The sequence below is a fragment of the Poecilia reticulata genome, chromosome 2, assembly GCF_904066995.2.
Source record: "Poecilia reticulata chromosome 2, P_reticulata-male-v2, whole genome shotgun sequence".
NCBI lineage: Eukaryota > Metazoa > Chordata > Actinopteri > Cyprinodontiformes > Poeciliidae > Poecilia > Poecilia reticulata.
Genome location: NC_088831.1, coordinates 45,207,576 through 45,235,473, shown reverse-complemented (window position 1 = coordinate 45,235,473; position 27,898 = coordinate 45,207,576). Strand labels below are relative to the sequence as shown.

At 42.7% G+C, this 27,898-nt stretch overlaps 1 protein-coding gene and 1 long non-coding RNA gene across 2 annotated transcripts in view; one reads left to right on the top strand and one right to left on the bottom strand.

The window, feature by feature from the left end:
- Positions 1 to 27,898, bottom strand: part of glsb (glutaminase b) — a 48,284-nt gene that overhangs the window by 11,546 nt on the left and 8,840 nt on the right. The window contains 14 exon segments of the mRNA XM_081604758.1: positions 10,721 to 10,782; positions 16,010 to 16,102; positions 16,816 to 16,947; positions 17,026 to 17,202; positions 17,319 to 17,369; positions 18,223 to 18,289; positions 19,341 to 19,399; positions 19,471 to 19,503; positions 23,299 to 23,357; positions 24,020 to 24,183; positions 25,177 to 25,256; positions 26,513 to 26,642; positions 26,865 to 26,986; positions 27,066 to 27,162. Of these exon segments, the coding sequence (XP_081460884.1) occupies positions 10,721 to 10,782; positions 16,010 to 16,102; positions 16,816 to 16,947; positions 17,026 to 17,202; positions 17,319 to 17,369; positions 18,223 to 18,289; positions 19,341 to 19,399; positions 19,471 to 19,503; positions 23,299 to 23,357; positions 24,020 to 24,183; positions 25,177 to 25,256; positions 26,513 to 26,642; positions 26,865 to 26,986; positions 27,066 to 27,162 (1,326 nt within the window).
- On the top strand, positions 20,145 to 20,598 carry LOC145550895 (uncharacterized). The gene is made up of 2 exons (XR_014086719.1): positions 20,145 to 20,409; positions 20,480 to 20,598. It is a non-coding gene; the product is annotated as an uncharacterized LOC145550895 (long non-coding RNA).

The following is a 27,898-nucleotide window of genomic DNA, read 5'->3' as shown; positions in this document are numbered from 1 at the left end:
GTCAATCTATAAACGTATACCTCTCTCTCTCTCTCTCTCTCTCTATATATATATATATATATATATATATATATATATATATACTTATCTCTGCTTCTCTCTATATATATATATAAATATATATATATATATATATATCTATATATTGATGTCAATCTATAAACGTATACCTCTCTCTCTCTCTCTCTCTCTCTATATATATATATATATATATATATATATATATATATACTTATCTCTGCTTCTCTCTATAAATATATATAAATCTATATATAGATATGTATATCTATATATTGATGTCAATCTATAAACGTATACCTCTCTCTCTCTCTCTCTCTCTCTATATATATATATATATATATATATATATATATATATATATATATATATATATATATATATATATATATATATATACTTATCTCTGCTTCTCTCTATAAATATATATATATCTATATATAGATATATATATCTATATATTGATGTCAATCTATAAACGTATACCTCTCTCTCTCTCTCTCTCTCTCTCTATATATATATATATATATATATATATATATATACTTATCTCTGCTTCTCTCTATAAATATATATAAATCTATATATAGATATGTATATCTATATATTGATGTCAATCTATAAACGTATACCTCTCTCTCTCTCTCTCTCTCTCTCTCTCTCTATATATATATATATATATATATATATATATATATATATATATATATATATATATATATATATATATATATATATATATATATATATATATACTTATCTCTGCTTCTCTCTATAAATATATATAAATCTATATATAGATATGTATATCTATATATTGATGTCAATCTATAAACGTATACCTCTCTCTCTCTCTCTCTCTATATATATATATATATATATATATATATATATATATATATATATATATATATATATATATACTTATCTCTGCTTCTCTCTATAAATATATATAAATCTATATATAGATATGTATATCTATATATTGATGTCAATCTATAAACGTATACCTCTCTCTCTCTCTCTCTCTATATATATATATATATAGAGGGAAGGTCACCCACACAGAAGGGGTCTCACTCCCAGAAGGAACAATAGCAGACATAGAGCACAGCTACAAGTACCTGGGAATACCACAAGCAAATGGCAACCTCGATGAGGTCACAAGGAAAGGAGCCACAGCCAAATACCTACAACGAATAAGGCAAGTCCTGAGAAGCCAGCTCAATGGCAAGAACAAGATCCGTGCAATAAACAGCTATGCCTTACCAGTAATCAGATACCCTGCCGGAATAATTAGCTGGCCAATGGAAGAGATGAAGGCCACGGATGTTAAGACTAGGAAGCTACTAACCATGCATGGAGGGTTCCACCCCAAATCCAGCACCCTGAGACTGTACACGAGCCGTAAGGAAGGAGGCAGAGGACTAGTGAGTGTGAGAGCCACTGTCCAGGATGAAACATCCAAGATCCATAAATACATCAAGGACAAAGCCTCAACGGACGATGTGCTCAGCGAATGTCTCAGGCAATGGGGAACAGAAGACAAGGTGCTGGAAGTACCATCATGGGAGGACAAGCCCCTACATGGGATGTACCACCGACAAATAACTGAAGTGGCTGATGTCAGGAAAACCTACCAATGGCTGGAGAAAGCTGGACTCAAGGACAGCACAGAGGCTCTCATCCTGGCCGCCCAGGAACAGGCCCTAAACACCAGAGAGGCTCATATCTACCACACCAGACAAGACCCAAGGTGTAGGTTGTGCAAGGAGGCCCCTGAGACAGTCCAGCACATAATAGCAGGGTGCAAGATGCTGGCAGGGAAAGCGTACATGGAACGACATAACCAAGTGGCGGGCATAGTGTACAGGAACATCTGTGCAGAATATGGACTGGAAGCCCCGAGATCAAAGTGGGGAACACCCCCAAAAGTGGTGGAGAATGACCGAGCTAAGATCCTGTGGGACTTCCAGATCCAGACGGCGAACCAACCGGACATTGTGGTGGTGGATAAAGAACAGAGGAAAGCCGTTGTGGTGGATGTAGCAATACCAAGTGACTACAACATCAGGAGAAACTGGAGAAATAGCAGGACCTCAGGGAGGAACTGGAAAAGACCTGGAAGGTGAAGGCCACAGTGGTGCCTGTGGTCATCGGGGCCCTCGGGGCAGTCACCCCCAAACTGGAGCAGTGGCTCAAACAGATCCCAGGAACAACATCAGACATCTCAGTCCAGAAATGTGCAGTTCTAGGCACAGCCAAGATACTGAAGGAGAACCTGAAGCTCCCAGGCCTCTGGTAGAGGACCCGAGCTCAGAGGATGAAAGAAACCACTCGCGGAGGGTGAGAAGGGAATTTTATATATATATATATATATATATATATATATATATATATATATATATATATATATATATATATATGTGTGTGTGTTTCTCTCTATAGGACCCTCTGGCAGCTGAAGGAGGAGCAGCTCATCCTGCTCTCTCCCGTCCTTACTGATAACTTTGCTTGTGAATTCACATCGTCATCATAACTGGATTACTTCAAACCTAAAGACCGGGAGATTTTCTCACTTTTATTTTTACCTCACTTTTCTTCACCTCCAAGTTGAACTAGGGCAAAATGCCCCCGTCCGACCCCAAGGACATTAGCAGTATTCTACAACAACTTCAGTTTTTAGAAACAAAGATTCAATGGCTGGAGGTGAACTTTGAGATCAACGCTACCTGTGGATATGAAACAACTCTGAAAAACATTCCAGGCTGCTTATGATAAACAAATGGCTGATTAAAACCTGCTCTGCCAGCTCAGTGACCTTCATCGATAACCTCTGGATCTACTGGCAGCGCTTTCACCTCTTTGGAAGAGGCGGATGCAATCTTAACAAACGTGGAATAAGGCTGCTCACTGCAAACATTTTTCATTTTATCAACAAGAACAACAATGTGACCATCGCTTCAGAAGAACAGGCTCAAGAATGTCTGACTAGGATGGAGCCCTCCGCTTATCAGGAGCAAAGTGTCCCAAAACAAAGTGATAAAACATCGACTGGGGACAGAATGACTGGTTCCCCTCCTCCTTCCCCCATCCCACATCTTTCCCCCCTCCCTCTCTGCTCCTACATTCACTCACAAGATCAGAGTTTCTCAGAAAGTGAACCACTAAAGAGAGTCGGGCTTCACCTGAGCCGCCTGAAAATGCCGGTGGAGAATTCAGGTCAGAGAGAAAGACGGACGGACTCTTTCTCCTCCCAGCTGGATAGTATGGATCAACAGGTTCGCCTCGGCACGACTCTCACTTCATCTAAGCCACCTGCCTCTGACCTCCCTGAGGATCCAGCACTCCGCATTTCTGAGGTCTGAGACCGGGGTCCAGATATTATCTTTACACCCGTCTTCCTCCAGAATGTGTTTGGCCCCTCAACATTGTGTAGCAGGACAATACCTGTCCGGATCACTACAAGAACAGCTACAAAGAACAGAAATACAAAAAACAGTGGTCTTAATTCAAACCTCAGACTGATCCCCTATCTAAAGGAACCTCAGACTGAGGAGCTTTCAGCCTCCGAGTCACTTAAACTGGCTCTTTTAAATACCAGATCTCTCTGTGCTAAAGCTCTATTAATTAATGATTTCATCACTGAGCATAATATTGATGTTTTATTTCTGACAGAAACATGGCTGAATGACAATAATGAAGCAATCGTACTAATTGAATCAACGCCTCCTATGTACTATTTTTTAAGTGAAAATAGAAAACACAAAAAAGGAGGAGGCGTGGCTTCAGTATTCAAGAATACCATAAACGGTAGTAAAATCTCTTTGGGTAATTTTATGTCTTTTGAATATCTTGGAATCGAGGTAAAACGCCACAAACAAACTTTGACACTAACTCTATACAAAACACCAACATATGTGGAAAATTTCTTTGTGGACTTGAATGAGCTTCTATCTCTCATATGTATTGATTACGATTGTTTGATAATTGTTGGTGATTTCAACATTCATGTTGACAACCTGAAGACTGAGGGGCTAAAAAGCTGTTTAATATATTAGAGAGTTTTGGTTTAACACAACATGTCAACCAAGCAACACACACTCAGGGACACACACTGGACCTGGTTATCAGTCACTGGTGTGAATATTTCCAATGTCTCTGTAACTGATGTCGCCTGTCGGATCATTTTGCTGTTTTTTTTTAAAGTTCTTTATCCGTTAACCCACTTGGACAAACAGCTACTATCACAAAACGTACTTTCACAGAAAACACAGCAGAAACATTTAATCAAATCTGCTCTTCTTCCTCACTCTTAAGTTATAGTGACGTAGATAAGTTGGTGGATGATTTTCAGTGCAAACTTTCAGATCTCATTGATTACATTGCCCCCACTAAGGTGAAGGTTGTGACTGGTAGGAAGAAATCTCCATGGAGAAATGCACAAGTAGTTCAATCTGCAAAACAGCTCTGCCGTAGGGCCGAACGGAGATGGCGTAAAGGTCAACTGCACGTTTATTATGACATCTACAAGGAAAGACTACGTAACTATCACACAACACTAAAACATGCCAGAGAGGCTTTCTTTGCAGATGTCAAACAAAAACACAAAGTTCGAGCTTTATTTGCTACTGTTGACAGGCTCACAAACCCTCCTATGACGTTACCACCTGAACTTCAATCTATTGCCGCCTGCAACAAGTTTTCAAGTTTCTTTTTAGAGAAAATTCAAAAGATCAGAGGATTAATCTGCACATCCACTCCAAAGACGGTACTAATGCTGGGCTCAAACAAAACAGATGCAGGAAAAATGACCCAATTTCAACTACTAAATTATAAAACCCTAGAAGAAATTATAAGTCAATTAAGCTCCAGTTCCTGCTGTCTGGATGTCCTACCCACACATTTCTTTAAGAAAGTCCTGCCTGTCGTTGCTACTGATCTGATCCAGATAGTAACTCATCGCTCTCTTCAGGTGTTTTTTTCCCCCAGGCTTTGAAAACAGCAGTTATCAAACCACTGATATAAAAGAACAATCTGGACAAATCACTACTGCAGAATTACAGGCCGACCTCTGACCTCCCATTCATCAGCAAAATTGTTGAAAAAGCAGTTTTTAAACAATTAAATAACTTCCTAACAATAACAAACTGCTTTGACTCCTTCCAGTCTGGTTTTCGTGCTCACCACAGCACGGAGACGGCCTAGTCAAAGTGTTCAATGACATCTACATAGATACAGACTGTGGGAGAACCACAGTGCTGGTTCTGTTGGACCTCAGTGTTGATCAGGATATTTTACTGAATCGACTGGAGAGTTGGGTCGGACTCTCCGGTCCAGAGCTCAACTGCTTTGAATCTTACATAAAGAACAGGGATTTCTTTGTTTCAATCGGAAACTTCTCATCAGAGAGGTCAAAGGTCACATGTGGGGAACCCCATGGTTCAATCCTAGGACCCCTTCTTTTCAATATTTATATTCTCCCACTGGCTAAGGTTATACCAGGACATAGGATTAGCTACCACAATTATGCGGATGATACACAGCTCTACATCACGATGTCACCAGGTGACCTTTGACCCCATCCAATCACTGAATAGATGCTTAGAACAGATCAATGTGTGGATGTGCCAAAACTTTCTCCAGCTGAACAGAAACAAAACTGAAGTTATTATCTTTGGACCTAAAGAGGAGCGAACCAGAATCAATGCACAGCTTCAGTTATTACAACTGAAAACCAGCGATCAGCCCGAAACCTGGGAGTAGTGATGACCTCTGACCTGAACCTTCAGAGCCACATTAAGACAGTCACAAAGTCGGCCTTCTGTCACCTGAAGAACATCTCCAGGATTAGAGGACTGATGTCTCAGATCTAGAGAAACTCATCCATGTTTATCTTTAGCCGCATTGATTCCTGCAGCAGCGTCTCATCAGGTCTGACTGATAAATCAATCAAACAGCTGCAGCTGATCCAGGAGCTGCTGCAGCCGATCCAGGAGCTGCTGCAGCCGATCCAGGAGCTGCTGCAGCCGATCCAGGAGCTGCTGCAGCCGATCCAGGAGCTGCTGGCTGCTGCAGCTGATCCAGAAGCTGCTGCAGCCGACCCAGAAGCTGCTGCAGCCGACCCAGAAGCTGCTGCAGCCGATCCAGAAGCTGCTGCAGCCGATCCAGGAGCTGCTGCAGCCGATCCAGGAGCTGCTGCAGCCGATACAGAAGCTGCTGGCTGCTGCAGCTGATCCAGAAGCTGCTGCAGCCGACCCAGAAGCTGCTGCAGCCGACCCAGAAGCTGCTGCAGCCGATCCAGAAGCTGCTGCAGCCGATCCAGGAGCTGCTGCAGCCGATCCAGGAGCTGCTGCAGCCGATCCAGGAGCTGCTGCAGCCGATCCAGGAGCTGCTGCAGCCGATCCAGAAGCTGCTGGCTGCTGCAGCTGATCCAGAAGCTGCTGCAGCCGACCCAGAAGCTGCTGCAGCCGACCCAGGAGCTGCTGCAGCCGATCCAGGAGCTGCTGCAGCTGATCCAGGAGCTGCTGCAGCTGATCCAGGAGCTGCTGCAGCCGATCCAGCAGCTGCTGCAGCTGATCCAGGAGCTGCTGCAGCCGATCCAGGAGCTGCTGCAGCCGATATAGAAGCTGCTTCAGCCGATCCAGAAGCTGCTGCAGCCGACCCAGAAGCTGCTGCAGCTGATCCAGGAGCTGCTGCAGCCGATACAGGAGCTGCTTCAGCCGATACAGGAGCTGCTGCAGCCGATCCAGCAGCTGCTGCAGCTGATCCAGCAGCTGCTGCAGCCGATCCAGCAGCTGCTGCAGCCGATCCAGAAGCTGCTGCAGCCGATCCAGGAGCTGCTGCAGCCGATCCAGGAGCTGCTGCTGCTGTTCTGACTAAAACCAGGAAGATGGAGACATAACTCCAGGTTTAAAGTCCCTCCTCTGGCTCCCTGTAGCTCAGAGACTTTAAAATCCTGATGTTAGTTTATAAATCACTGAACGGTTTGGAACCATAATAACCTAAAGATCTGTTATTACTGTACCAACCGTCTGGACCCCTCAGGTTCTGGTTCTGCTCTGCATCCAGAACCAGAACCAGACGAGGAGAAGCAGCATTCAGTTTCTATGCACCACAGATCTGGACCAAACTTCCAGAAAACTGTAAAACAGCTGAAACACTAGGTGCTTTTAAATCTCAACTTAAAACCCACCTGTTTAGAGTTGCTTATGGCTAAATTAGGGTTAGAGTGCAGGTTTTGATGTCTTCCATGTTTTTATGTCTTTAATGTTTTTAATCTTTTCGACGTTTTAATGATGTAAAGACCCCGGAAAACGTCCCAGTTAAACGACGTTTAACTAAAGTTCTACGGGGTTTAGAGTCCCAGTTGACGGAGTTTCAACTACAAACCTAGAGGTTGGAGTCCTTGTCAAACTGTGTTTTTGACTAAAGTCCCTGAGGGTTAGAGTCCCAGTTAAACAGCGTTTAACTGAAGTCCTAAAGGGGTTTTAATGTTTTGTTTTTTTAATCTCTTTCTCTTTCTCACTGTTAATTTCTGTTTTTATCTTAATGATGTAAAACACTTTGAAATGCCTTGCTGCTGAAATGTGCTATACAAATAACATTTGATTGATTGATTGATTTTGATTGATATAAATATATATATAGGTATGTAAGTCTATCTATCTATCTATCTATCTATCTTGGATGGATATTGATGGATATTGATATGTAATGATTTGGTTTCCTATCAAGCTGCAAAATGATAGAAAACTTTCTAACTAAAAGCTTCAGACCTGCAGGCCGTTTTAGACACAGGCCACCAGAAGTGGCTCTTTTGCTCACTTATATTTTAAACTAGAGATGTGTCGATCAGGTTTTTTCTGCCGATACCGATACCAATCACATTATTATTTTTTTTAATCATAAGCACTACCGGTTACATTATGTGGAAAAAGGAGCCATGAATTCACCTTAATTTAGACAAAAACTTGTTTTTAATAACTTTTTCCAAGAAGAAAACTAAACAAAACAGGCATTGTGCAAATTGTCCTGCTATCAATAAAACTATCTTTAACAGACTGATGACATATGGAGGCTCTGAAGAGGCTAAATTATGCAAAGAGCCAAAATAAAACCTCTCAACATTGACAAAAAAATTCAAGTATAAAACTTAACATTCAAAGGTGTTATGTACTTCGGGCACATTATGATTTTTTGTCTATTTCTTTTCCTTGTTTTCTTATAGACTTTAGTTGAATGACCTTCTGTTAATCTATTTTGGAGTTTGGATAATTCCTTTGTGGTCATTTAATTACGTTAATCTGTGTCGCTGTTGGTCCGCCTATAAATAGGCTGGCTTTCGGCATGTTGAGGAGTCCCGCCATCTTCCTGCCTGAGCTCCTCCTTTCCTCTCGCTCCACCGGCGCGGTGCGCGCACGTCCAGTCGCTGTGGGCCGCAGCTGACTCTCCAGCCTGCCATGCGGTTTTTCTGTTGGCCTTTGTTTGCTTTTCTTGTGATTTTGGCCTGGTGGGACCGGTTGTCCTGTTTTCGCTCTTTCTTTTGCCTTAGATTCTTTTTTTTAGTCCGGTGCTAGTAGGGGCTTCGACGGCCCTGTGCCGGGTCGGCCCTCTGCTGTACCGTTTTGTTCTGTTTGATCGGCTCACCAGGTCCAACTTTCTGTTAATACTTTTGCGGTTTTGTTTTTCTTTATCTTTTGGGACGCGGGATCTGAGGGTCTTTAACTCCATTCTCTTCACAGAAAATCAGAAGAAGCTGAAGTAAGAAAACCAACGTGAAGAGAATAAGAATAAAATATTTTGTTAAACCCTCATCTGTTTGTCTCGTGTCCTGAAATATGTTGTGCCCTTGGTGGACGTAACAAAGGCAAATACAGGATCCATTACAATAAACAATCCAGAGTTACTGAATGAAAACTTCCTGTTAGCATGGCGGCTAGCTGATTACTGCTAGTTCTGAGTGGCTGTTTCTGACTGAGCGGAGTAATTATGCAGAGCAGGGAGGAGATCGATTATTTTTTAGAGATTATCTGCCTCATGTTAGGACAGCGAAAGTTTTAATACGTATGTAAAATGTATTTTAGATGCTGCAGCTTTAAGCAGAGGTTCGGTGTGAGAGTCACTACCAGGTGGAGCAGAAGCGGCGCTCCGTCTGTGGAATATTACTACCTGTAGCGTAGCAGCGGTTCAACAGCGAGAGCAGAACCAGCGTCTTACATCGCAGCTCCAACACTTAAATTATTTTGAGGGTTTTTGTTTAGCTTTCTGACCGTCATGCTAATCCAGGTGAGTGTTTGTAGCTGTGCTGCTTTACCTGCTATCTGATCCTCCATGTCTTTTTTACTGCAGTGAGCCTCGATGTAGCCAAACTCCGTCATGAATGGCATTGTTTTTATGCCGTATTAGCTTCGTTGTGTTGATGCATTTTGACCTGCTTCAATTTTTTGCCGCAACACGCAAACTTCCCCATTCACTCAGTGCGTCATAGTTATAGTTCCACATCGCTTAGGATTTGTTGCTGCGCGTTTGCAGAGTGAAGGAAAGAGGAGACCAGCTGCACAGGCAGGCTGAGAAATGAGATGCAGGTGATCGGAATCGGCAACAAGAGCCAATGTTCGGCGATCACCTATCCTGCACTTTTTCACGGAAATCGGCCCGATTGTGATCGGTGGCCGATCGATCGGCACACCTCTATTTTAAATTATGAAATATTTCCCTGTTTTCTGTTTCGTTCTTCTTAATTGCCGTGTAGGCAGCAATTTCTTCACATATATGTACATTTATTATTATTGGTACTTTAATTAAAGATGAATTGTTCACGTTTATGTCATTGGGGACGGTTCCACCTTTTGTCGCTGATTAAATAAGTGCTTGAATTAGCAAAATGAGAACTCAACTTCTGACCGCACTTTTTCGGGAGTGAACCTCAAACAACATAAGAGAATCCATCCATCCATCCATCCATCTTCCTTACACCCTGGTCCCTTGGTGGGGTCAGGAGGTGCTGCTGCCTCTCCAGCTGATGTTGTGGGTGAGGGGTGGGGTCACCTGGACAGGTCACCAGTCTGTCGCTTTGCAACACAGAGACACACAACCAAGCACACACAGGAAGCTGGAGTACCTGGAGAAAACCCACACATGCACAGGGAGAACATGCAAGCTCTGGGACTGGGAATTGAACCCAGAACCTTCTTGCTGCAAGGCAACAGCTCTACCAACTGCGCCACTGTGCAGCCCCTTGCTTAACTACTTTGACCTAATTTGAACTAATATTTAGTTAAATAGCTCCTCAGTGTCAGTAACTCTGAGCATCAATGGCTCCAAACTAAATATTTAGCTTGCTAAACGTAGTTAGATTAAAACCTCAGAGCTAACAGCTCCCAACGTTTACATAGCAATGGCTCCGAACTAGTTAGCTTGATAGCTAAATATTTAAGTTAATTTCCACAGCTAAATATTTAGCTTGCAGATTAGTTATTTGAGTTTATACAAATTAATAAATAACGTGGAAATCAAACTTTAGCCCCTTCATACAGGCTAAATGAAGGAAATCATTCATGCAGTCATAAATCGGCCACCAGTAAAATCTAAAACAGTAGACATGCTCATTGTGTCGCCACTAGGGGGCGGTAAAGCTGCGTCAGTGCAGAGCTTCTGAGAGTGAAACCCTGATATTGGATTCAGCGGGAGAAATGCTCACCTCCTCAGGGCGGAGACGTCTCCTGTGTAGGCAGCGAACAGCAGGTTGATGACAGACTTCACCTGAGGACACAATCACAGACATCAGGCCCACAAACCGATGGCTTCCGGGTGGAGGACAAACCGCTGCAACATGGCGGAGACGGACTGATGGAGGTGATCCGCCTCAAAATTAATACATTAAACTGTTTGTAAATATGAAAACCAATGAGATCAGTTTTGTTCACCTCTAAATTTAACCTTCTTTGATATTAAAGCAGTAGAGATTAATCTGCAGGATGAACATAAATACTGTATGAATATGGAAAAATCTGACTTTCCGCGCACTTTAATGGGTCAAACTGCTGAACAGGATGTAAAATCTCACCGTAGACATTTAAAATGGTCATGACGACGTTCTGGATTCCCAGGAGAAACCTGAAACTGGTTTATGAAGTTTCTACTGGTTTAGCAGCTCGTTATAAAACCCAGCTGTCGTAACCATGGAGTCAGGATCCCCAAAGCTAGTTTTAATAAATCTAAAGTGAAATAAGGAATCCACGTTTTCCATTTTTGAATTCTCAGATTATTTCCATTTTCTGTCTAGAATGAAAATATTTGGATCATCGTTATTAGACTTACCCTTGGACTAAGAAAAACTGTTTTAAATGTAAATAATCAGTTCATCCATCCAACCATCTGTTCATCCAGCTGCTCTACTCTGAACTCCTCCCAGATGGTTAATAAACGATAAACTAAAAAGAAATGGGCCCAGTAGCATACCCTGTGGCACCCCTTACTGATGTAATCCCCGAAGCTCCGCCCCCAGGATGATGACCAACATCTTCAAACACCCAGTAGGAACTAAACTGCAATTTATCCCTGTGGGTTCAGTTAGAGTTGTGGAACAAAACAGGAAGCTGATGGATAAGAGCTTTATTTTATTTCATACATGAGACAAAAATGGCAAAACAAGAAAAATCAAATGAACAACAGACCGTCATGTCTGCTCCAATCAGCTGACAGGACAGATCATGGATTCATGGAGACTTTATACACAATCACAAACATAAACACTTGGAAATGTAAGATTTCATTTCTACATTTAAAACCCGAAAGGAGTTTATTTTCATAATTAAACATAAAATCTTTGGTTTGAGTCCAGAAACCTCACAGTTCCAAGTCAGACAGTAGCAGAAATGATCTCTATTCAACCAAGTTGCATCTGTAGCGAACATTTAATAAAGAAACAAAAGATTCAGCACGAGAATCAACATAAGAATGGAGAAAATAAAAACATTTAACAGTCTGTACAAAACTCAGCATGCAAGATGAGAATTCACAGAAACGGAATGACATGAGCAGAAAACAGAAACGGATGATTGTCATGAGAACAATCAGCAAAAGATTCAAAAGCTCCGCCGGCGTTAAGCTCACACACCGAGACGGTTCATGGATCACGGCAGGTCGGAGGGAAACGTCGATTTCAGAACAACAAACTGATTTAAAGTCTTACAAATTTAACTTTATGACCCCCAAGGATTTAATGGAGCGCGTCATGCAGAGTGGAAAAGCAGAAAGTCAGCGGCGTTTTAATTCATTCCTCTAAAATAAATAAAAAACTGAGTCAACAATGATTCCCTGAGTTCCTCAGGGATCCATCCTCAGACCAGTTTCTTCTTTCCTAAAGAGAATTAAAATTCTCTTCTACGCCGATGACACCGAGTTACAACTCTGCAATTTAACTTTGTGCTTCATTTTGGTTAAAGTTTTGTCTATTTACAGTGAAATCATGCTGTAGCCTGATTTAGCTTCAAATCGTCTCCAAGGGGCCTTAAAGCCGCTGAGGCTTTTGAATCTTTATGTACAGAGAAATAAAAGCAGAAATAAAACAGTAGAAACGTAACAAAGTAAAAAACATTTTCACATATCAGAGTTTTTGCTCCAGCAGCGTCTCTCTGTCTGAGCTCAACTCCATCCTAAAACCAGTTGAACGGCTCCAGCACCAACTGCTGCAGCCGCCATTAAGCCCTTTCACCTGCAACACCTTCAGGTTCCTGCAGGGGGCGACAGCAACCGGCCAAAGTCTCCATCCAACACAAACAAAAGAAGCCAGAAAGCAAAATACAGCTGCTGCTCTGAGCATCTGAACGGATCAGGAATACTGACAACACACTGCAGGCCTGAGACCAGAACCAGAACCGAGACAGAAACCAGAACCAGAACCGAGACAGAAACCAGAACCTGGAATAAAACGCTGCTGCATTCGTCTCACCAACAGCCATGAAGAAGAAACGGATCCACTGATAATTTAGTGATTCACTGAACAGATTTCAGCTCGTTTTCCTTCCTGATCATTTAGTTGACCTCTGACCCTCGTGGAGGATCATGGGAAATGAAGAGGAGTACAGCATTGTGCAAAACTCTTCATCCAGACCGGGTTTAGTCAGACTTTCCTTCAAGCTTTCTGAGGATCTTTACGTTCAAACAGGTTTTGATTCTCAATTCCGATTTTTTAATAAAATCTGATTTTTTTCTGCGTTGTCGTTCATGCTGCTGTTTAAATGCGACTTTTGTGTGAACGGTTTACGACCCCAAAGCGGCCGCATGAAGAAGACCATGGCCTGGAGAAACTCTGGAAGACTGGAGGGAAATCAAAGAAACCGGATCAGACCGGACCGGAACTTTATCGTAGAGTTTCCTGTGAAACTTTACAGCCTCGTTTCTGTCAGTTATTATTTCTAAAGCAGCAAAACTTATGCAGATTTTCTGTAAACCTGCCGGATTCGGAAAGCAGCCGAGAAAAACGTAGAGTTAACCTGGAGCGGGAAGGAAAACCCGGAGTGGGAAGGAAAACCCGGAGTGGGAAGGAAAACCCGGAGTGGGAAGGAAAACCTGGAGTGGGAAGGAAAACCTGGAGTGGTAAGGAAAACCTGGAGCGGGAAGGAAAACCCGGAGCGGGAAGGAAAACCCGGAGCCACCAGAGTCTCAGCACCGACTGACTGAGGGTTGATGACAACGGAACATTTTTGATAAACTGCACCTTAGAAACGTACACTGCAAGATTATTATTGTTTTCTTTCTGGAAAGTGTGGCGGGCATCTATCTGCATTTGGCCCAATTTACTCTGATGTCACTAAATAAAATCCAGTGCAAGCAGCAAAAATGTTTTCGTTCCTCTACAGAGTTAGTTTGTAAAAGTAACGACTCCAAATAAAACTAAACTCTTCCAGCAGTTAAAAGAGGCTGTGCACTGCTGCTCAGCTGGCTTAAAGAGACAACAGGAGGCTCTTTGAAAATATTTCTGCTCACTACAATCGTGGGCAGTCATGGTTGTGGGTCCAACGCATCGAAATTACACACGATAAAATGTTCATGATTAAAACTGAGAAAATTTACATTTGACTTTAAACTGATTAAAATAAAAGCAGAGAAATCGACTGGAGGTTCAGAATCTACTGCAGGAGGAAAGAATTAACAGCAGCTGACCATTAATACTTCAAAGGGTTATGGATAATTTACTTAAATATGGTAACTAAATACATTTCATAGCTTTAAAATGTGACTTTTCTGTAAAATCCAGCAATTTTCCAACTTTTCTAAACAAGATAAGTGCCTTATTTTCCTAAATCTTCATCCAAACTGTCAGTTTCCAGAAATTAAAACTCTTTCCAGCAATAACTGAGCCTCCATGCAGACCGCATCACCATGTAACACTTGCATTGTTGTACAAATACCATCTAAATCTAAAATATTTCTGCATATCTGAACACAAACCAGTTCTCCACCCTCATTGGCTGCTTGCTTATTTGCCCCGCCCCTTGGAGGCGGAGCCTCCTGTTGACAGAGGAACCCAGAAAACCCAGCCGGTTCTGCAGAGTCTGGAGTGAGATGAAGCTGATGGTCAGAGCAAATATGGACCAAATGACACGGTGAAAAGAGCTTCCCGGCTCGTCCCCATAGCAACCGCTTCACAAACAATAAATAATGGTCTACATGGTTTAAAATATAAATATGGGGAGCAGCGGGCGGTGGAGGTCAGGGGTCACTCGGCGACTTTGTCCATCCTATAGACTACAGTGGTGGAGCTGTCCTGGTCCGTCTCCGTGGGAGACACTTTTTTCCAGAGCGGCGCTTTCAGAGCCAGCTCCTGCTGCAGGCTCTCGTAATCCATCGGTCCGAAGTTGTGCTGCTGTTTCAATCGACACGGATAATCAATTAGTCTCATTACTGATCGCTTTGATCAGCAACAACAAAACACCTGGAGGAGTTTATCATCAACAGCTCGGATAGCCACGCGGCTCCGGTGGCCAAAAGGGCAGCGGCGCCGCGCTGCGTTGCCCTTTCAACACCAACAGCCGAGGTCAGAGGTCACCATGAACGCATCACCACACACACACACACACACACACACACACACACACACACACACACACACACACACACACACGTTTTAGGGCCTCTTCTCTCTCTAAATGTTTAGCAAAGCAAATTCTCTCCAAACTAAATATTTAGTTTGAAGCTGACATAGTAAATGAATGAACATGGTGGAAATGTGAAAACAGATCCCCATGTTCTCTCATGAAAGCCAAAATAATCCAAATTAATTTTTAATTCCCTATTAAAACCTAATTCCGTTTTAATGGGCGAGTTCTTCTTTGATTTCCAATTTTGACTTCCAATGATTCACTTCCTGCTAAAGAGCCCCCTGGTGGTGGAAGAAAAATCCACATATAAGCCGCACTGGGCTATAAGCCGCATGTTCAAAGCTTAGGAAAAACGTAGCAGCTTATAGTCCGGAAAATACGGCGTACGCTTTTTAAAAAACATGGCACCCATCGCTATGGAGACGACCAACAGATCTGATGGTCTTACCGGAATAAATGCAGGATGTGAAGCCACTTCATGAGGTCCCCGTTTTCTAGTCCTGACTCTGTGACCTCTGACCTTTAAAGGTTTATTTAAATCCTTTATGAAGAACCTGGATGTGACTTCTGACAATAACCTGACATTAAGTCTGGTTTCCTCCATCTTCGGCTCCTTGTAAAGGTGAAGCCGTTCCTCTGGGTCAGAGGGAACGCCGCCCAGTAAATCTGACCCGGCAACAGAGGGTGTATGAATATATTTGAACCTGTATGTATAGTTGTGGCCCTTTGCTGATCCCTTCTTGATGAGATAATATGGAAACGTCTGACCAGAGTGAGTTGTTTGCTTTGGGATGGACTGCAGAGACAGACACTAAGGGTTGCCGTGACGACCGCTAGCTGACGGCCGACGCGGCGGTACCGCGTGGCGTCCTGCGGGTCCTTACCCTCTGGTCGCCTCCCTCTCTGCGCGGGTCGTGCTTCTTGGCGAAGTGCCTCAGGTTGTCGTAGTTGTGGAAGTTGAAAAGTTCAACCAGATCCTGAAACGACAGGAAGTCGTTAGCTTAGCTTCCAGCAGGACGCCAACCGTTAACCGGGACGCCATCACTGATTAAACAGCTGCAGTCCATCGACGTCTGGAAAGTTTCCATTCAATACGCATAAAAGATTCTTCAGACTTTCAGTCCAAATCATTTGTCTAACGTAGGAAATCTGGCCTGACTAAACTAAAGCAAAACAAAGAAGCAGAACCATGTAAAATCATCAACTTCGCCTGCAGACCAGAGTTTTCTAGAGTCTGATGTGAGTCTAGCAGCTGAAGTTTGGTCCAGACTGGGCCATCAACATGAAAACAATGTTTTGGAAATGTTACTAAACGTATCGCTAGTTGCTTTCTTGACAAAAAGCAGCTAAATATGTTGTTAAACAAAAAGTTAGTTTTTTTGCATTGAGAAATAAAAGATGTTTGTTGATATTTCTGAAGACAGTTGCCATTAAGGTCTGAAAAGTTGCTAAATGTAGCCGTAGCGTGTATAAGTTAGCATTAGTGGTTCTGTCGTCCTGACCACACCCCCTCTGCTCCGCCCTCCGCTTGGCCACGCCCCCACGCTCTCTTGGCCCCGCCCATTTTCGGTGGAACGTTTCAGACGGTGTCGGGGGCGGGGCTAAGCTTTCTCATCTGGTTCAGTTGCTCTAACCTGATCAGAGTAAACGTCCTGCGTTAAGAGGACCGGCAGGCCGGTTCTGTCCGTACCGTGCAGAACTGAATTCCTCGGACCGAGTTTCCCAGTTTGTCCAGTGGAGGCGACCAGCACATGATTCCCATCACGTTGGGAACGACCAGCAGGATTCCTCCGGCCACCCCGGACTTGGACGGCAGTCCGACCTGCGGCGGGGGGTCAGCAGAGCGGTTAGAGGAGCGAAACCACCTGGAGCGGATCGGTCGGACCGGGCCGGGCCTCACATGGAAGGCGAACTGTCCCGAGAAGTCGTACATCCCGCAGGAGTGCATCAGGCTCAACGTGTTCCTCACCGCCTCCGGGCTCAGCACGCGCTCGCCCGAGATGGGACAGATGCCGCCGTTGGCCAGCGTGGCGGCCATGACGCTGGCGCTCTCACAGGTCACCTCGATGGCGCACAGCTGGAGGCGCAGAGAAGAACCGTCAGCAAACAAAATGGAGGACAAACGGTGCAAACATGAGCTGAAGAAACTGGTCTGACCTTCAGGGAGGAGAGAAATAACGGAAGAAAACTCACCTGGAAGTAAAGGTCCAGCACAGACGTCATGTCGGTTCCTTCAGGGAAACACTGCAGACAAATATTAGACAGTTTACCACCAGAGAAACTAATTCAGATGTAAACGGATCAAATATTCAACATAAACAGCTTCATAAAGAAACCTTCCGCTGATGTTTGGCTCAGTTTTTATTTACAAAAAGAGACGATTCAGTGAAATATTACGTTCCTAAACTGGACACTAAGCTTTTAAAACTGTTCATGAAACTTTGTGATGTTTGTTTGCAAACAGGAAGACGACGATCTGAGTCTGTAGATATTTTAGATATTAGAAAAATGTTCTGATGTTGACATCAGATGCGAAATCTGTTACAAAATGTTGGTGTAGAAATTTACTCTCCATTTACTTGACAATAAAAAAAAACCTTCCAGGAGTAACTTTACTACGTTATGAAGTTTTGCTCTGGATCCTCGACTCGCAGTGAGAAACTTTGATAAACGAAGAACAAACTTGTTTTTGTCAAAGTGAGACCTCCTGTTTATAAACCAGCTTTATTCCATTTTCTTGTTTTAGTTTCTTAATCTATGCATTATTTTCCAAATGTTTTATTTGGTAAGGTGTTGAATTTGTTATTTTGTGAATATTAAATTTATTTCTTAATTTTAGCCTCTAAAATAGAATTTGGACATTTTTTGTCTGATACATCGTTTTTAAACATGAAATGAGGACGTATCCAGCTACCAGTTTGATTTTTGATTTAAACTAATTACTTTTGAGAAGTAAAACGTTCCTTTATGCCGATCAGACGATCCATTACGTTCACCAAGCGTACATCAGAGCTGCGTCGCCACAAGGATAAATTGCAACAAATTTTCAGTGTTTCCACAGTTTAATGAAACTTCCTGATATCAGCAGATGTCCGACCTTCTTCTCCTTCAGGTAATATCCGATGGCGAAGTTCCTGTCTCCAGACTCGCGCTCCGACTGGAATCTGTCAGAGCAGAGAGCCGCGTTACAGGAAGCCTGGAGGCGTCTGTTAGCGTCTGTTAGCGCTGCCGCCAGGAGTGTTTACCAGAAAACACTCCCAGCATGCAGCAGGAAGCATGCAGGCAGCCGCCATCTTTACACAAACCAGTTCAATCACACGACAGAACCAGGAAGACGATGAAAAAATTAAAACAGAAAAATGAGAATTAAATGAGCAGAAATTCTTGTAAAAAACAGGAAAACTGCAAGTAAAAGTGCAGAAATATAAAACATTAAAATGTTAAAATGAAAAACAGAAAAGAAATCAAGTCGTTTTAAAGTCAAAATCTTATATTTTTAAACAACTGAAATGTCTCTGAATCCTGACGATGCTTCGTCCTCCACTACATGAAATAAACTTCAGGAACGACATCTTCTGTATTTTCACAGCTCAGTGATTCTCAGGTCAAAGTTCAAATTGACCTAAATTCATTAAACCTAGAATTATTCTGGTTCTGGACTAGAAATGAATGAAAAAACAGCAAAAACTCCAGAGAAACGATCAATCAGTTCACAATAATCAAAATAATCAACTTGATTAGTAATTGATTAGTCTTGGTATTTAGACTCAAAAATAGACAATTTGCTAAAAAAAGAAAAAACATAGTTTAATATGCCAATTTTTTTATCCACTTAATCAGAATAATTGATGACTAAAATCTCCGTTAGTTGGAATCAAAGCCGAGTTTCTCAGCTGGGTAAAAAAATAAAACACGATTTTCATCAACATCGGTCCGATAAGAGAAGCCGCCGGTAAAAACCGATTTTATTTCCATTCTGAGACTCGAGTGACGCTGTGCTGAATTTTCAGAAGCACGGCTGTAAATTTGACGTTTAGGACAAATTTATTCCTGTAAATGAAATAAACTCGGATGTGATTTATCTCTGCAGATATTTTAGAAACCAGCCAGGACTTTCACTCAGATAATCTGGGATTAGGAATCTCATCATTTTCAATAGTTTCATCCCTGCTGATGATAAATATTATTGTGTGTTGATTAAATGCAGAGACTCACGTGGCGTTGCTGAACCCGACATACTCGTTTCCTGCCATCTTCTTCAGAAAGGTCATGACCTGGAGGAGAAGCAGAGCTGCTGATTGGCTGCTGACCGGATGCAGGAAACATTTAGGATCCGATTACTCACATAGTCAAATTTCTCTGCGTTGCTGGCAGTTTGCTGCAGACAACAGAAGAAGAAGACAGTGAGAGGAGGTCCTCCAGCAGGGGGCAGCAGAGGACGCTAACTGCTGACAGGTTAAAGCTACAGAATTAGAAATGATTTTATCACAAATAAAAACCTAAACGCTGCAGCTTTGCCTCTATGAAGTGACATTATTATTATGATTGGTTTCTGAATTTAAGGAGAGAAAAGTGCCTGCAGCTGGAGGAGATTTTAGTAGATTAGCTAATCTAGAACAACCAGATTGGCAGTGTGTGTGTAGGTGTGTGTGTGTGTATGCATGGTGTGTAGGTGTGTGTGTGTATATAGGTGTGTGTGTAGGTGTGTGTGTGTATATAGGTGTGTGTGTAGGTCTGTGTGTGTGTGTGTGTGTAGGTGTGTGTGTAGGTCTGTGTGTGTGTAGGTGTGTGTGTGTGTGTGTGTAGGTGTGTGTTGCATGGTGTGTAGGTGTAGGTGTGTGTGTAGGTGTGTGTTGCATGGTGTGTGTGTGTGTGTAGGTGTGTGTAAGTGTAGGTGTGTGTAAGTGTGTGTGTGTATGTATGTAGGTGTGTGTAAGTGTAGGTGTGTGTGTGTAGGTGTGTGCTTGGTGTGCAGGTGTGTGTGTGTATGTAGGTGTGTGTGTGTGTGTATGTAGGTGTGTGTGTGTAGGTGTGTGTTTGGTGTGCAGGTGTGTGTGCATGCATGGTGTGTGTGTGTGTGTGTGTGTAGGCGTGTGCATGTGTGTGTGCATGGTGTGTAGGTGTGTGTGTGCGCGTGTGTGTGTGTAGGTGTGTGTGCATGCATGGTGTGTGTGTGTGTGTGTAGGGGTGTGCATGTGTGTGTGCACGGTGTGTGTGTGTGCGCATGGTGTATAGGCGTGTGCATGTGTGTGTGCATGGTGTGTAGGTGTGTGTGTGTGTGTGTGTGTAGGTGAGTGTGCATGCATGGTGTGTGTGTGTGTAGGCGTGTGCATGTGTTTGTGCATAGTGTGTAGATGTGTGTGTGCATGGTGTGCAGGTGACAGCTGGGTTTCTGCATTATTTGTTACGATAATGCAGGTGTGGATGCGCTGAAGAGGTTATCAGCCCAAACAGATGGGGAGGAGGATGGAAAGAGGGAGGAATGGCCCTCACTGCCTCAGGAAAACACAGCAACAACAATCTGCACACATGCACATGTGAAGAGTTAAAACTGAGCAGCTGCACTCAGTGAACTGATCTGATCAGAGTCTGATCGGCTGTCTGCACGCCGTCACAGATGGAGGTGTTAACAGGCACTACATGGCTCTAACGGCTGATTGGAGGAGAGGACAGAGAGAAAGGAGGGAGAGTGGGGGGGGGTCAGAGGATAGATATGGAAAAGGAAGAAAAAATTACCAACGTCATTTGACCTGCAGCAGCAGTCATTATTTCCCACTGTTCCTACGTCTGGAAAATATGCAACATACACACAAACAACAACATGTAGCCTTGAAGCAGCAGTAAGTAACACAGTGAGGGCCGAGGCGGCGGGCGGGCGGCGACCCCGCCGTCACCCACCGGCGCAAATCCAACCAGCTACAGGCTAAACATCAGCTTCACTTCAAAACTTAGAAACAAAAGCAAACAAACATTTTAATCAAACATTACTGGCTGGTTTTACTTGGCCGCAGATTCAGAAATACTTTTAGAAACAGGTGGGGGAAGGGCCGGTTCAGGGACTGCACAAGTTCAAGGGTCAATTCAGCTGTAGTGCTTATGCTTCAGAAGCAGTGCTGGGCACCCATCTGCCAACATGCTAATGGCAGAGCTAATGTTTAGCTTAGCGCTTTAGCATTTTAGAACACCTAGCTTCCCCCACATTATTTTTTCAAAATAAATTTACTTGGCTGTTTCATAAACATCTAGTTGAATCAGGTTTAATTTTAGGTTATCTAACCATTAATCATGCTCTTATTTTGAAGAGGATGAAGATCATTTGCGCTGCAGTTTCGTCTCCTGGTTTTATTCACCAATAATTTTATTTAAAGCAAGAAAAAATAAAATACAGAAAAATACAATATTTAAGGCCATTATTGTTATAATGTCAAAATTAAATTGGTGTTCAGGGTTGTAGAAATTAGCGCCTTAGCATTAGCTTTTGCTATGTTGTGTTTTAATGCTCTGCCATTAGCTCCTGTTAAATACTTTGTTGGTGTAGCTTTAGCATTAGCTTTGACTAAATACTGTGTTGGTGTAGCTTTAGCATTAGCTTTGGCTAAATACTGTGTTGGTGTAGCTTTAGCATTAGCTTTGGCTAAATACTGTGTTGGTGTAGCTTTAGCATTAGCTTTGGCTAAATACTGTGTTGGTGTAGCTTTAGCATTAGCTTTGGCTAAATACTGTGTTTGTGTAGCTTTAGCATTAGCTTTGACTAAATACTGTGTTGGTGTAGCTTTAGCATTAGCTTTGGCTAAATACTGTGTTGGTGTAGCTTTAGCATTAGCTTTGGCTAAATACTGTGTTTGTGTAGCTTTAGCATTAGCTTTGACTAAATACTGTGTTGGTGTAGCTTTAGCATTAGCTTTGACTAAATACTGTGTTGGTGTAGCTTTAGCATTAGCTTTGACTAAATACTGTGTTGGTGTAGCTTTAGCATTAGCTTTGGCTAAATACTGTGTTGGTGTAGCTTTAGCATTAGCTTTGGCTAAATACTGTGTTGGTGTAGCTTTAGCATTAGCTTTGGCTAAATACTGTGTTTGTGTAGCTTTAGCATTAGCTTTGACTAAATACTGTGTTGGTGTAGCTTTAGCATTAGCTTTGACTAAATACTGTATTGGTGAAGCTTAAGTGGAACTCATTTTTATGACTAGCTCTTTAAGGTTAGCGCAGCTAGCTTCTCAGTTAGCGGTGCCCACCACTGTTCAGAAGCCTAAACACCAAACACAGCAGCAGTAAAGCCGTAAGATATGATCCAATTTATTTGATTTAAAACAAAAGAGAAACAGACAGTCCATCTGCTGCTTAAATAAACTGAACTATTGATTATTGAAGGTATGTTATTATTATTGAAGTTTATACAGAAATTCCTGTGCAAAATTCAATACAAAGAGTCTGGCTAGCTAGCCTGCAGTCTGCTGCTTTACAGCGATGCTGCTATTAGCATTATCGTATTAATAGGAGGACTGGGCTCATTTTGTTTTCACAATTCAATCATTGGTGTTGCAGTGAGTTTGACCTAAGAACCATCTAGATGCCCAGAAGAATCTACTTGTTTGATTAGTTGGTTCTGAGATGCAGCCTCAGTCGGGATTTGATCTCGTCAGTGAAACCAGGTCACCGTTTCCAGCAGCCAGGTGTGCAGCGCAGCAGGAAAACCTGGCGCCTCATAAATCACTGGTACCTGTCCGACCGGGAAAGAAAAGGAGGAGCTGCTTAAACGCCTCCTGCTTCACCTCAAGATTATTTCAGGAATTTAAAGTCCTGTTTGGTTGCATTTAGCAGCTCCATGTTTGTCTTTTTAATGCAGCATTTATTCCAGGTTTGTGTCTCCTTCAGAGACACCAACAATCTGCTGCAGAGACTTTGGTTATTTTCAGATGCCAACAGCGGCTGAGGCCTCTAAAAGCCCAGAGGAGCATCTGAGTGTCGTTGGTTTTATTTATAGCCAGGAAGGCTGAGAAATGCTGAGAGTCAGAAATATCCAAACTACCTAAAGCAGCTAAATCAGGAGATTTTCTCAGGGTTGTTTTAAACCTGAACAGTCAGCAACAAACATTTCAGCTATTTATCATCATTTTTAATCTGGAGTAGCAGCTCAGAGATCCCACCCTGCACAGATCGATTCTGCTTTTACCTGAATGAGCGACGTGCAAACGATGGCTCCGGCGTTCACCATGGGGTTGTGGGGCTTATCTGCCAAAACAACAGGAGCTCAGTTAGCCGCCGTCGCAACAGGAAAATCAGCAACAAGCGCAGAACAAACACACCCAACGTGGCACAAAGCAAAGGAATGAAGGGATTCATTTAAAACAGAAACCCGAAAAGCAAAAGGTTCCTACAGGTTTAAAAAGCCAAAACGAGCCAGGTTAAATTAATACACTTTATTATGTATTTATTTTTAATTATATCCTATATTATTTATTTTAAATTTTCATCATAATTCGCATTACATATTTTATTTGTGTCATTTTATTATTTTGATTTGCATCACTAATGTTTCTTAGATATACTATGATTTACATTTTTACAATTATTCTTATATATAGTACTACATATGTTCATTTTTTCCATTATATTTTATTTGCAATGCTTTTTTGTAATTTGTATTGTCAATTTAGTTTTATATTTTTGTATCATTCTTATATTTTTACTCTTAACCAGATGTTAAAACACCTGGAAAACCAAGCAGAGCTGCAGGATCTGGAAATTCAAGCTCTACTTTCTGCTTCTGACATCCAATCAACACAGGAAGTGTTTACTGCGGAGTTAAACCACGTCAGGCGAGAAAACGGCGACATTCCCGTCTTTACGCAGCAGCGGGATGCAGACCCGGTTCTGACCCGGTACAGTCTCACCGTCGTCGCTCAGGAAGAGTTTGTTGAAGCGCAGGCCGCTGGGCTCCTTCCCGATGAAGCTGTGAACGTACTCGGTGCCGTGGTCATGGACCGCCACGGCGTACTTCAGAGGCTTCACACAGGACTGCAGGCAGAAAGGGACCTTAGTGTCGCCCACCGTGTGCCTGTGCAAAAAACAAACCGCTCATTAAAGGTCAGCATGCAGCAGTAGGTTAAATAATCAGGATCCTTCAAATAGACCAATAAAACAGGTCACAACTTCATAACAAAACAGTTTTATCTTTATGGAGTGGTTTTTCCACAGCGCGTGGGCGCTGAGCCAATCAGAAAGCAGCTTCAGGTACACACCTCCAGTAATCATTGATCAGTACTGCTGCCGGTTATCTTCTGTACTAGTTTACCAATTTCAGAGAAATAAACGCCTTTAGACATGAAGTCTAATGACTCCACGTGAGGACATGATGTCCTGAGGACAGTCTGCAAATATTAGAACTGGACCAGGAACAAACAACATACAAACATTTGTTCTTGGACAGTAAACTAATAAAACATGTTTTACAAAGTCCTACAAAGGCGACTTAAGTGTTATTTTGCATATAATGCTTAATTTTTAACAATGAATATATTTTGCTCACATATTATGTTCATTTCTGACTGAAATACTTTATTTTGTGCTTCTATACCAAGTATCGTTCCGGTACAATAATTGCTGCTAAGCTACCTAGCTGCTAATCTAGCATGCTAGCGGCAAAACGCTAACAAACTAGGAACTGTTATTTCGCTCGGAAAACGCAGCCTACATTAGACTAGTTAGTACAAGAGCAAAAAAATATGAGACAACGGCTTGATGGAAATCATATCCATGAGGTTAGTGACGTCATCAACCTGTAATTAACCTAAAACTAAGACGGAAACTCTTTACGGCTTCTTCAAAGCAGCGCAAGATGTAGCACCGCTGCCGTGTGGTGTAACTTGGTACTACACCTCATTAGATACTTCACGTTATCAATTAAAAAAAACAATGTGGTGCAGATTTTGTAGAGGATTTTGTTGTTGCTGGTTTCATGCTAATGAGACATAAACTCCCGTTGATCCTCGCTGTCGGGCAAAATGTGGCGTTTCAGTGGAAAACATTGAGCTGGTGCTGGATGTCTCACCTCTGTCCATCGACGGTGCAGAGCGAGACGGCCCACAGGTCCGAGCTGAACTTGGCGAGCTGAGGAATGTAATCTGCTACCTGGAAAAAGAGGCGAGGCCGGAGTGAGAAAGAACGGCATCGCCTTTCAGCGCCGAGGTTCAGTGGAGCGACAACAACAACCCGTCCAATCTGCTTCTGCGGAGGAGAAACGGACAAATCCGCCCAGAGACGACCAAAACCAGCTGCTGACCTGAAAAACTAAGTACACCCCATGAGCCTGTTCAGCAGGAATGTCCTGTTTCCAACGTTTCCACCACAGCTTTTCAATCAGGACAAGTCTGGACTTTGACTAGGCCATCATTCGTCCACCACAGTGCTGATGTGCTGTGTCTGGTTTCCTTCATCTTGGTCCAACGTCTCTGGTCTCCTCTGTCCAGAGGACATTGTCCCAGACGTCTTTCATCCAGTGCAGCTGCTAACCTCAGCCTAGTTCTTGTTTTAATTTTATTTTTTTAAATATTTTATCATTTTCTTAATTTAGATTCTTTAATTTTTATCACCTTCATAAAATAAAAGCCTGTCATTTTTTGCCAAAAGTTTTCTTCTTTGCCTTAAAAAAAATGACAGGTCATTATTTTAGGAAGCAGATTATTTTTAACTTAAAAAAAAAAACCAAAAACAAAGAAAAAAACTTTAATTTTGTTGTAATTTCTTCACTGGTTTTATTTTTTCAGCTTTTATTATTTTTGATATTTTACTTTCTTGCATTATTTTTATTAAGTGCATTATTTATCTCTAATTTTTTACATTTTACTTTTATTATTTTAAAACATTTAACTATTATATTTTTAACTTTCTAAATTTATTTTTATTTTTGAATTAATTTTTTTAAATTATTAATTTTTATCTTGGGAATCATCTTCCTCTCTGGGGAGTTCAGGTGGTCTTGCGATGACCTTTGACCCTTGCCCAGCTCCTCCTCTAGGGTCGGAGGGACCTGGTGATGGAGGTGTGATCTCTGCTGACGTCTTGTGGCAGCATCAGGGGTGTACTTAGTTTTTCCTCGGGCGGCGTTGCTACTTTGGCTCCGTCTGAATGCAAGGTGTGAATTTTCCATGTTTTTGTCAGCAGGTTTGAGTCTCGGGCTGCAGCAGCAGAACGTCCTGCAGCGCCGTGTGAAAGCAGCAGCTCTCTGATACTTCTGACACGTCTGAAGGGCAAATTTCTCCCGTTTCAATCCCAGCAGAGAGCAGCAAACCCACACCAGGCCGACGATTATGAATCCGAATGCAGAAATAAATGACAAACATGAAAAAGCAAAAACACCCCAAAACCTGACGGCCGTAGGGACACACCTGCCCTCCAGTGAGGTTTTTGGCTTTCTCATAAAGCTGGTCAATATGGGAGGTGAAGGACTGGAAGTCGGGGATGACGAACTTCTTGCGGAAGGCCTGAGTGAGCAGGACAATGTTGCTCTGGACACACCTGATGAACAGAACCAGACAGCATGCTGAGACAGCGCGGCGGCGCCATGCAGCTGCAGTTTGCCGACCAGCTCAGCCACTCTGAAGTCTGACAAACTGGATGAGAGTAAAAACTGATGCAGAGTGGAGAGGCGCAGCCAGAAAGTCCTCATTTCTGCTGTTTCCACGGGAACCGGGTCTGAGTGGAACAACCTGCGGTTCCGGTGAGTCCGGCGGGCCTTACTTCTTGAACAGGTGGCGGTCCAGCGTCACGCCGTCCGGAGTCTTCTTCAGAGTCTCCTTCAGCATCTCCATGCACTCCTTCAGGCGGGGGTCTCCGGTGCGAAGCCCGGTGGCCTTCAGCGCCTGGCTCACAGGGTCAAAGGTCGGTTACAAAGCTCTGCAACAGGAACTACAGGAAGGAAGTTCTGATTGAGGAACTCACTGTGAGGAACTTGTGAGCTGGAATCTTCTCTTGACCTTCAGCGACCGTGTAGAAGAGCAGATCCTCCAAACTGGGCAGGATTCCTGGATTCCTCCTCCTGACGGCAACAGAACAGAAAAACTCATCCGTTTAATGACTGGCTAGCACCGCTAACTGAGCAACACCCACAGGCTAAGGACAGGGAGAGTACTCGCTAACATTAGCTTTGGATAGGCCATCAACTAGCATGCTGGATAGCCTTCTTCCTCAGCTCGCTAATAGCAAAGGTAGGCTAGAATTATCCTTGGATAGGCTAATGTTAGCACTAGAAAGGCTAATGTTAGCCTTGGATAACCTCATGCTAATACTAACACTAGATAGCCTACCTAATGCTAGTGTTAGCCTAGTTAATGCTAGTTGATATCCTAATGCTAGCACCAGACAGGCTAAGAGCTAGCATGCCCAGGCTGGTCACTAGATACTTGTAGTTTTTTCTTTTTCCCCCCCAGAGAAAATGAAAATAAAAATCCATATTAGAGGCATAAATAATCACAAACTACCCTGAACAAAAATATAAACATGTCAGATATTGTTGCTATATGGAGAAAGCAACTGTAAATCAGCATTTGCTGACATTTTATTGTACCAAAGTAAAATTTCTCTTTATCTGTGTATAATTTTTAATCCAAGCTGCTGTCAGTGAGCATCACTACTCAGCGAGTTATTTACTCGGTGCATTGTGGGACATGTCCACTGGGTGAGCAGACAAAATGAGCAACAGCTGGACAATAAAAGGCCCCAACATGTCGCATCATGTCATAAAGCCTCAGATGTCAGGCGGAGCCGTCGGCGTG